General features: G+C 59.6%; 1 protein-coding gene across 2 annotated transcripts in view; it reads right to left on the bottom strand.

The window, feature by feature from the left end:
• Positions 1 to 10,295, bottom strand: part of DISP3 (dispatched RND transporter family member 3) — a 51,145-nt gene that overhangs the window by 4,516 nt on the left and 36,334 nt on the right. For both annotated transcript variants that reach the window (XM_007463159.1, XM_007463160.1), the window contains exons 9-17: positions 9,823 to 9,984; positions 8,752 to 8,913; positions 6,696 to 6,806; positions 5,711 to 5,847; positions 4,374 to 4,558; positions 2,399 to 2,529; positions 2,149 to 2,321; positions 1,061 to 1,187; positions 394 to 539 (exon numbers count right to left, since the gene is read on the bottom strand). In XM_007463159.1, coding sequence (XP_007463221.1) covers positions 394 to 539; positions 1,061 to 1,187; positions 2,149 to 2,321; positions 2,399 to 2,529; positions 4,374 to 4,558; positions 5,711 to 5,847; positions 6,696 to 6,806; positions 8,752 to 8,913; positions 9,823 to 9,984 — 1,334 coding nt within the window. The remainder of the gene's footprint in view (positions 1 to 393; positions 540 to 1,060; positions 1,188 to 2,148; positions 2,322 to 2,398; positions 2,530 to 4,373; positions 4,559 to 5,710; positions 5,848 to 6,695; positions 6,807 to 8,751; positions 8,914 to 9,822; positions 9,985 to 10,295) is intronic.

The following is a 10,295-nucleotide window of genomic DNA, read 5'->3' as shown; positions in this document are numbered from 1 at the left end:
GATCTCTCCTTGGGGGGGGCCCAGCACGGGGCCTCTGTGGTCCCAAACCTGCCCCCTCACAGTGGCAGAGGGGAGTGTCCTGGACTGTCACCTGCCCCCGGAAAACGATGTGGACCTCGGGCTGTCGGGGAGGGAGGGTGCTGGGAGGTGGGTGGCGTCCCGTGTGGCAGAAAGGCCGAGCTTGGGGGTCAGACGGCTGGTTTAGCACTTGCTGCCGACGCTCACTAACCCCGTGACCTTGGGCAAGCAATTTCACCCCTCTTGGCCTCAGCCTCCCCTCTGAAGAACAACCACTCTGCTCTGATCTGGGATGAGGTCTGGGGATCCATGGTGACACTGCACTCTGTGAGGTCAGCACACTGCCCTGCACCCGGTGGCCTCCCCGGGGCTCACCGACTCGAAGGCCATGGAGATCCATTGCACTCGGCCATCCTTGACGCCCACGGCCCCGTGTGACAGCTGCCCTGGGAGCAGGTGGGGCTCAGGCAGCTCCTTGCACTCGGGGTGCAACATCTGCAGGAAGGAGGAGATGCTGTAGCCTGCGGGGAGATGGGAGAGGCGGGTCGGGGCGGGGACCCGGGGAGGGAGCACCTCTTCCCCCCATCCTGCCCGTGCATGTGTACTTACCCATCTGGGTGTGTATGCACCGGGGCACGCACCCTTCCCCCAACCTCCTGGTTTAAAAAGTGTCTGGAACCACTGGCAATGCCATGGGGAAGCCTACAACACCTATTAGCTGGCAGGGCAGAAACTGACATCTCGTGCCTTCTCAGGAAGAGCCCTGGCCTGACCCAGGTCCTTGTCTGGGCCGGCTCCCGGCCTCGCTCCCAGTTCTGGAAAAGCCCCTCCTGCAGGTGCGCCCTGCACACCGCACGCCTCCCCACGCCCGTGCGGCTCTGTGCCGGTTCACCTTTAGGCACGAGCCCGCTCTCATCTGGAAGATTCGCACGACCCCCACCCTAGCGTGGACACACATAAGCTTGGACACATGTCTGCAGACGCCCTCACGCCAGGCACATGCGCCCTCGGGGCTGTCCACCCTCGGGTCCCCCGCACGCACCTGAGGGCAGGCACTGGGCCCCGCCCGGCTTCACCAGCTCCGAGTTCCCCGCGATGGCCTTGCAGAGGCGACACAGGTGCCCGATTTCTTTGAAGAGGTCAAAGCTGCTGTCGTAGATGACGCTGCCCTTTCCCAAGGAGACACAAGCCAGTGCGACTGCTCAGTGAGTCGGGAACTCAATCCTGGGCCCCACCCCTGGGGAGGAACCTCCGGCAGCTCCTGCTACCGTTGTCGCCAGCACTTGGAGCCCTCTGCCTGGTCACCCGCGGTCCTGCCCGAGCCTGCTCTACTCTGCCCCCAGCAGCACCTCTGCTGCCACTAGTGCCCACCCGCACGGGCCCCCTCAGCCTCCCCTCCTTGATCTTACTCACCACGCGCTCACCTGGGCTCCCTGCCTTCCCCTCTCCCTTGTCCTCCAGCGTGGGCCTCCTCTGCTCCCTGCCTCCCCACCCCTCCCCTGAACACCTGCGGACTCCCGGTCCAGACTGGACAGATCTCCTCTGACCCCACCTGGCTCCCAAATTACTTTCTGTCTGAAACCCTGTACACCCAGCCAGGCTGACTTCCCAAGGCAGGGGTCATGACCAAGGGTACCGACGTCCACGGTCCTTCCCACCATGTCTCAGTACCCAGCAAGTGCCAGGCACAGACCTAGTCACACCTTCGTGTCAGTTCCTCTCCCCTCCAACGCCCAAGAGCCCAGCCCTGGCACAAACACGTACAAGGCAGGGAGACCACCCCGAGCGAGGGCACCATAGCCGAGGCATGCAGCAAGGGCTGTGGGCACAGGGAGGGCCCCGTGCAGGAGGAGGAGGTCTGTACTGCCCTCACCTCCGTGCCACCCCTAACGATGTGGGGCCGCTGGCTCAGGGCCCACTGTACCCAGATTCCTGGGCGATTCTAAGAGCTCAACGCTGCTCAGTCCTCAAGAGAAACGGTGCCGCGTAGCGGAGCCTGTGGGCCAGGTGAGCAGCCAGGGAGCCGAGAGGGGGTGTGCGGAGCCGGGCCAGCGGGCCCTGGGCTGGCGCTAGCTTGCAAGCCTGGTGTGGCCGGGCCCTCTGGCATCTGCCCAATGTGGGCACGCGTACCGGGTCTCCGATGACATGGTTGTCCACCTGCCGCGTGCGGTTGATGCCAACGATGCCAAAGACCACGAAGACCATGGCCCCCGTGTCCACGAGTGGCCGCACCGCCGGCTTCCCGCAGCCCGTGTTCACGCAGGGGTTGAAGCCGAAGGTGGCAGAGGGGCGGGCCTTGGGCGCTGCGGAAGGAGTCACAGCTGTATGGGAAGGCGGGGCCCAGCCTCCCAAGGCCCCGCCGCGGCCTCCCCGCGTGTACCTTTCTCGCTGGGCACATAGAAGAAGCCTTTGGTCGGCCCATCGGGGCTAGAGCTGAGCAGGCAGCCAGGAGGGGCCGCACACACACGCCCGTGGAAAGGGGGCTTGTGGGACTGGGCAAAGTACAGCTTCCTGTGGAGGCAAAGGAGGCGGGGCCAGGACTGAGGCCAGGAAGGCCAGGAGCAGTGGGGGCGGGGGGGGGACAGGCGGCTGTCTGCAGGGCCTGGGAGAGTGCGGGGGGCGGACTCGGGCTCCCCCAGCACAGGGATTTAATCTTAGGTTCAGGCCTGGGGTTTGGACACCTGTTCCAGTCCCGCCCCTGCCAAGGCCCACCCTGTGGTCCTGCTCAAGGCACTTCCGCTCTCTGCATGTGTCTCCTCGCCTGTGGCAGGAGGGGTGGAAGAGACCAGCAGCTTCCAAACGGTCCTCAAGGGGCCCCAGGGCTAGCCTTGGAGGTCGGTGCTCAGAAGCCCCCTGCCCCACTTTAATCTGAACAGTGACAGAGCCTCAAGATTCTGTTTGAAGAAAGGATTCCACGGTTAGCTTATTCACCACTGGACTTGATGTAGCTCAAGGCTCTTTCTAGAATGTTCTTAGCTCAGCCAGGCAGCCTGACCCCAGTGGCTACTGTATATGTGCAGCATTAGCCCGACCCTGGAGGGGAGGCAGAGGGACCCCCTCATGCCCCGAGCCGAGGTGTGCCAGGCCAGAAGGGCCCAGTGAGCCCATCTTGGTCATCCCCCTGCCCCAAGCATCAGCCTCGTGTGGGCGCTCAATGCCCTGAGGCCAGGCCCTGTCAGACACCATGGGTCCCTGGTGTCACCAGTGCAGGCCCCGTGCTGCTGTTCTGTGGACCACAGCAGCAGTGGGCTCTTCCTTTCAGAGCATGTATTGTAATTTGCAATGACACTGTGCTTGACTTGTTAGCTGCTGTCTCCCGAGGGCAGGAGTCACATCTGTCTTGTTTCCCATCCCCAGCACTAGCCCCGTACCCGTTCACAGTCGGTGCTCAGTGTTAAATGAATGAATGGATGAGAGACAGGCCCTCAGCTGACACAGCCTCAATGGTCAGAACGTGGCGGGGGGAACCTGGGAAAAGATGGCCCCAGCTGGCTCAGAGACCCCTGAGGCACAGAGCGCAGTTGATCATTAGGTGTTCATGGGCACTTACTTCATGCCAGGCACTAGGTAGGGCGTGCGTATTCAGTAGGTAAAGACAACAGACACGGGCTCTCTCCCATCACCTTACAGTCTGAGGGAGGGGGAACATTAAATAATTCTTTTCTGAATTAACTGTAGGTATTGAGAGTGTGGATAGTGCCTTGGAGAGGAATGCAGAGTGTACTCATTCATTCATTCATTCATTCATTCACTCAGCAAGTGTTTCCTGAGCACCTGCTACATAGCACTAGGTGAGGGGATACAGTACAGAACAGTAAGCTGCTCACGCAGGATGCCTGCGTGCTCCTGAGCAAGGACAGGTAATAAACCAGTAGGTCAGTATGATTCCAGGTGGTGGTAGAAGCCAGAAAGAGAGCAGCGGGGTGATGTATGGGGAGAGGCGGGTGTGGCTACTTTCGCCGGGGAGGGCGGTCTGGTCAGGGAAACCTTGTCGGGGGTGGGTAGGCATCTGGGTAAGGACCTGAATCTTGAGAACAAGTCAATCCCAGGAGGAGCTAGGGGAAAGCATCCTAGGCCCAGGGAGCAGCAAATGCAAAGGCTCTGAGTTGGGAACTGCTTGGCGTGCTGAGGGGCCAGACAGCCGCTGCGCCTCCCGTGGGAGCCATCCAGAGGGAAGGCAGCAGATGGGGGAGCGAACTGCGGGCCTGGCGTCTTGGTGTCCCCGATCCCCAGTCCTGGGCGAGAAACACCTGAACAGATGGGTAGAAATGGACTGGGGTTTCTGAAAGGTGTTGTGGGAGGGGCAAACGAGTGGGCCGGGCTGGTGGAAACCAACTTATCTGCGAGGCTGTTACCGGGTGTGCTGGTGCTCCTTGGTGGCCACGTAGAAGCTGAAGTCAAACTTCCAGCCCCGCTTGGTGTCGCAGGCCAAGGTCGTCACCATCCATTTGCCGGAGGGGCTCGCCGCCTGGAGCAGCCCTACTGTAGACATACAAGCGGTCAGCTTCTTGGTGAAGTTACCAAAAGGCGCTCTATACACCTAAGCAGTGGATTGACAGAGACAAGACAGGTGACTCTGGGAGGCTGCCTTAGCCTGGGCCCAGCCTCAGGCTCGGTCCCCTCCCTCCCTGGAGTGCTCGCCGCCCCCTGCCCCCATTCCAGCCCCCAGAATCGAGAGGTAGAGCCCTGGGCAGAGGCGCAGGAGGCCTGGGTTCAAGTTTAAAGACGGAGCAAATCCTTCCCTACCTCTCTGAGCCTCAGTCCTTCCTTCAACTGAGGATCTACTCCAAGCCAGGCCCTGAGCTGGGCTCTGAGGATGTGGCTGTGAGCCAGACAGGCTTGGTCCCTGCCCTCCTGGAGCTGCCAATTACGATGGCTTCAGATTCTTTGAAGGGCCTTGAATTAACTATTAGGCCGATAAGGCACAGGACGAATGGGCAGTGGAAGAGGAGGCCAAACTGGTAAGGATGGCCAGGATAGGGTCCTAGGAGGAGGTGACATTTAGGCTGAGATCTGAACGGGGAGCCAGCCACGCATGAAGCTGGAAGGAAAGCCCTCCAGGCAGCGAGAACCGCAGTGCAAAGGTCAGAGCCAGGGAACGCCTCACACACCCCATCTTTCGAATGGAAATATAAACCCCGAACAAATGAGTTGACATGTGTAACTGTCACCCTGGAGGTGTAACATGTTAAAGAAACACAAATGATTCCTGAGAGGGAAAAATCAGAGGCCTGCGTTGGCCCTGGGAACCCCCTTAGGTTGCTGAGAACAACAACCTAACTAACAGCTCCCATTTTACTGGGCACTTACTACGTTCTAGATGTTACAGAACGCACAGGCCTTGCCTCATGTACCTCCAACATCCCTGGCTGGTACCTTTCATGTCCCTGTATCACAGATGAGGAAACTGAGGCTCAGAGAGATTACATAATCTTCCCAAAGACATACAGGTTATAAATGGCAGAGCCAGGACTCGAACCCAGGCCTGGCTGACTTGGCAGCCCGTGCTCTCACCACTCTGCAGGTCCCTGCCGCAGGCCTGGCTGACAGTGGGAGAGGGTCCTCACCTGCCTGGAGCAGCTCCATCCTCACAGGCCCTGCCCCCACCCTCATGTGGCCAGTGCCCACCAGTGTGGCATTGAGGGCCCCCTCCCCTGGTAGTGGCAGCTCACTTAACAACAGCCAGGCTCACCTGGAAGGAGGGCACCTCCCCGTCCCCAGAGGACACGGTCTGCCAAGGGCCAGGCAGGCTGGTGTTGAGGGAGAACCTGTAGGCAGCCGGGTGGCCTTTGCGCTTCACCTTGGAGACGTACACAGTGCCCAGGGAGTCTAGGGACAAACGAGGGGAGGAGGAGGGACAATCACCTCGACTGGCTTCCCCTAACCCTACAACAGCCCAGCCTCTGCTCTGTTGACTGAGGAGCTGAGCCTGACCTTGAGGTCATCTCTGAATGGTGGCTCTGTTCCTCTCTACCGGACCGAGCCCATGGCAATGATGGGGGACTGGTTGTTGGTGGTGGACACTGGATGGGGTGGAGGTATAGATGGAGGGGAGGTGGTGGTGGACACTGGATGGGGTGGCAGCACGAGTAGAGGGAATGACAGTGATGGTGGGAGCCACGGTGTGATGTGCCAGTAGGAACTAGGGTAGTGGAAGTGACGCCAACAACGATGCCCCAGGCATGGCGTGAACGGTGGGGGCGTGTTGCTGGTGAGGATGGTGGGCACAGAGGGGTGACGATGGCCATGTGATGACAAGGACACGCAGAACTGCCCCACGTGGGGGGTTTATTCCCACATGCATCCTGGCATCCCACATCTGATGGAGACCCCAGCAGGGATAAGCCAGCCTCCAGTGTTCAGGACGCCCCTGCCCTCCCCCAGACACTCAGGATGGATATGGCACGCAAGGCAGGTTCACAGTGCACCACAAGCCAGGCTGGGGTGGTGGCAAGAAGGGATCGCCCTGTTCTGGCTGAAGAGAGCTGGTGGGACGAGGGACAAGGGCCTCAGGTTCACCCCCGCACCGACCCTTCCACGGTGACCCAAGAACACAGGCTTTTGTTCCCGAAGGAGAATCAAACCATGGATTTAATGTGCTCTCCCCACAGGGCCCTCGCACCCTTGTACCAGGACCTCCCACTGACCCACCCAGCCAGTGCACTCTCCCCACTGACCCTGTAGGGCGGCCGCAGGCCGGCCGGCCCAGGACACCCCTGAGCCCCGCTTCTTCTCCAGGGACGTCCGGATGTTGTTCTGCAGGCTGTGCGGCTTCTCCTGGAACAGACCTACCCCCCCAACCCCCGCACCGTGTCAGACGGCGGGGCCTCCCTGGCTGGGCCCGGCCAAGGCTGGGACAGAGACGACCTGAGGGACATGGGCCCAAGGGCCCTCAGCTTGGGAAGGGGGTGGTATCAGGGGTCTGAAAGAAACTAGATGGAACTGAAGAAAGGCCAAATACTGAATTTACAAGAATCTTAAGGCAAAGCAAAGGAAACTGTCAGCCCCATCCAGAGAAAGACACACGCAGCCTACCCTACTCATCCTCACCACGCCTCACTTCCCTCCTCTGTCAAGTGGGATGACACTCAGAGGGTAACTCCAGAGGGTGGCTGAGGGACAAAAGGGGATGCTGCATCTCATGCGCCTAGCAACGTGTCTGGCTTGTGATGAACGCTTGATAAATAGGAATAATTAGAAATGGCATGTTATCAACTAGCAGAGATAGGGGAGACCTCCTGTTTTGCCCCAAGCAAGCAGAGGTTCAGGGAGGTTACGTGACCTTCAGGGGAAGTGAGAGGCACAGCCCCATCAGGATCGGTCTTGTCTGCCCCTAAAGCCGAAAATCTTTTTGCTACAGCCTGAAGGGCCCCTTTAAGAGGCAGCTCAGAGGCTAGGAGATACAAGGGGCTGGGGCTGGACTCTGGCTGGGGCCCTGGCCCTTCTCCAGGTGTTTCCAGGAACTTTGGGATCATCCCAGGGTTTGTCCATCTGTGAAGTGGGAGCAGACAGGCCCTGAGGGATGGTGGGAGGCCTTGCAGCGGCAGTGCCATTGGAGCGAAATTCGATGCCCAGGCAGGTGGGAGAGGAGCAGGGACGTGGCCAGTTTAGGAGGGGCTCCTCGGGCACCTCTCTGAGCTGCAGCCAATTATCATGCATTCGGCTAATGCCATTTACCAAGGGGAAGGCCAGGTTAATCTGAACACCACCCTAATTACATGAAGGCAATTACAGCAGTCAGCGGGTCTTCCTCCAGGAGCTGGAAGCAGTCACCCAAGCGTCTTCTCATTTGGTTTCTAACCACCCGGCAAAGCTGTATGACCTTGGGTCGACTTCCCCCGCCCCAACTCCAACCTCAGGCTCCCCTCTGTAAGACGAGAGCCTGGATCAGACTAACTCTAAGGCAAGCAGACATCTTTATCTCACCTCTTAGCTCATCCCCGGCACGCGCTCCATCACCAAGTCCTGTGGGTTTCACCTCCTAAAAACCTCTTGTCTTCACTGTCACCATCGGCCACACTGGCTTCAGCCCCCACTGTCTCTTGTCTAGATGACTGCACGAGACTCCCACCTGGGCTCCCAGTCACGCTCCACGCTGGCCCTCCGACCACACAGCAGCTGGCCCTTCTCTGCTTAAAGCCCTCCACTAGCTTCCAGTGCCAATTACGATACAATCCAGACTCCTCACTGTACCCCAGCAGGCCCTGGCCCAGCCCGCCTGGCTAGCCTTAGCTCCTGCAACTAACCTCCATCAAACTTGGCCCTGGTCTCTCCCACTCTGGTGCTCGCCTCTGCCTAGACGGCTTCTCTCCTCTCCTCTCCCAGCTTGGTCAACTCCTTCCCTCCCTCCCGCCGACCCAGGCAGGCTCAGTCTCGCCTTAGACATTCCCTCCTCCAGGAAGAAGCCTTCCATGATGCTGAGCTCCCCAGTCACCCTCCTTTTAGTCCACCACAGCTCAGATCTACTATTATATGGCCTGCCCCAGCAGTGGAATGAACTCCCTGAGCTCGAGAAGCCTGTCCTGCCCACTGCGGCCTCCCCAGCACCAGCACAGCTGGCACCCAGTACGTATTCGTTTAATGAAACGTGAAATCACTGAGGCTTAGAGGTGGAGTGATTTGCCTGAGGTCGTACTGTGATGGGGAGCCTGGATATCATATCTCTCGTCTTGGAGACGTGGACTCCAAAAGGGGCAGGGGCCCACAGGGGACACCCTGGCAGAAAACCCTCACCTGAACAGGTGATGCAGGAGATGCCCTCGGCGCTCAAGTTGTACTTGAGGTCTAGCAGCACCTGGATGTTGGTATCCGGTCTGAAGAGCAGCGGGGCCCGGCTGGCGGGGCGGAGCCGGCTGGCGAACACCAGGGACAGGATGAGGATGGAGACAAAGAGCCCTGCGAGGAAAGGATGCTGCGCTAGGCAGGGCTGGGGCCAGGGGTGGGGTGGGGTGGGGGCATTCGCAGCCGGGGCTTCCAGAGCCCTGGGAAAGAGCTGCTCCCTCTATGGGGACGGGAGGGGGAAGGGGGGGCAGGTATCCCAAGGGAGCAGGCAAAGGCCCAGCGTGCCAGCCTGTGGGTGAGGCTGCTAGGGGTCCGTCCCTTGGAGGTAGGGGCCGGTTGTTACATGTGTCATTGGTGGTCAGACTGTAAGCTATAAGCTCACATTCCTGGACAAGAACCAGCCACCACCTTAGAGCCCTTAACAGTTTATAAACAGCCAGCATATCCACTTGATCTTACACAGACCTAAATATAGTCAGTGATGATAATAATGATAATAATAATAATAGTAGCACTTAACTTTCCTTGAGCACTTACTACATGCCTTGCACTGGGCCAAGTTCTTTACATACACTGTGGCTTTCCTCACAACTGCCTTAGTAGATAGATACCATTCTTATCCTCACTTATAGGACAGGAAACGGAGGCTCAGACTAACTGGCACAGTCAAGGTGACACTGCTAGTACACAGCAGAATTAGGATTCCAACTTAGCCAAGCTGGTCTAAATCCAGAGCCCAAGCACTGGGCGCTCTGCTCTGCTGCCCAGCCTCATGACTGGCACATAGCAGGTGCTCAGTAAGCAACAGCTATCGTGGAACCAGCTTTATTCTATGCAGGAAGGGGGTAAAGCTCCGAGAGTGAGGGACACCAGCCTGGGTTTCTGACCTCTAGCTCATTTGGGGAACAGGGGTGGGCTCCCAATGCCTGCACGTTCTTTGCATGGGGTGGGGTCTGTCCCCCACGCCTTAGGCACTGGGAGAAGCCGCACGATGGGGGAAAGGAGAGTGGAGAGCCCACTTACCCACAATCACCCAACGGCTCTTGACGGCCGACCACAGGACCCAGTGGTGCAGCAGCTCCTGCAGCTGGGCGATGAGCTGCCCCCGGCTGCCCCCATCGGGGGCTGGCTGCAGGCCCTTGGGGGGCACAGACACCAGGGACGCGTCTCCCAGCTCCAGCGACACTGCCGGGCCAGAGCAGCGGCCTGTCAGAGGGCCGGCCCAGAAGCAGGTCAGAGCCCACCCTGGTCCCTGCCCTCTCCAGGGAAGCCCAAACGCTCAATGGGGATCTCGTCCTGCCCCGCCCTCAGGACCAGCCTGTCCTCATACCAGCTCGCCAAGGGCTACTTTCCCTGGCCGAGGCAGCCCCTGGGTCCCCCCCCCCCCCCCCCCCCCCAGCCACTTTCATCTGGCGTCCCCAGCGGTCAGTTGTCGTCATCTTACTTATTCACTCGGGAACCTTTGCACAAACGCCGACTCCCTCCCCCTTGGAACA

The sequence above is a fragment of the Lipotes vexillifer genome, unplaced genomic scaffold (genome assembly GCF_000442215.2).
Source record: "Lipotes vexillifer unplaced genomic scaffold, Lipotes_vexillifer_v1.1 scaffold109, whole genome shotgun sequence".
NCBI classification, from domain to species: domain Eukaryota; kingdom Metazoa; phylum Chordata; class Mammalia; order Artiodactyla; family Lipotidae; genus Lipotes; species Lipotes vexillifer.
This window is presented reverse-complemented; position numbering and strand designations above follow the sequence as displayed.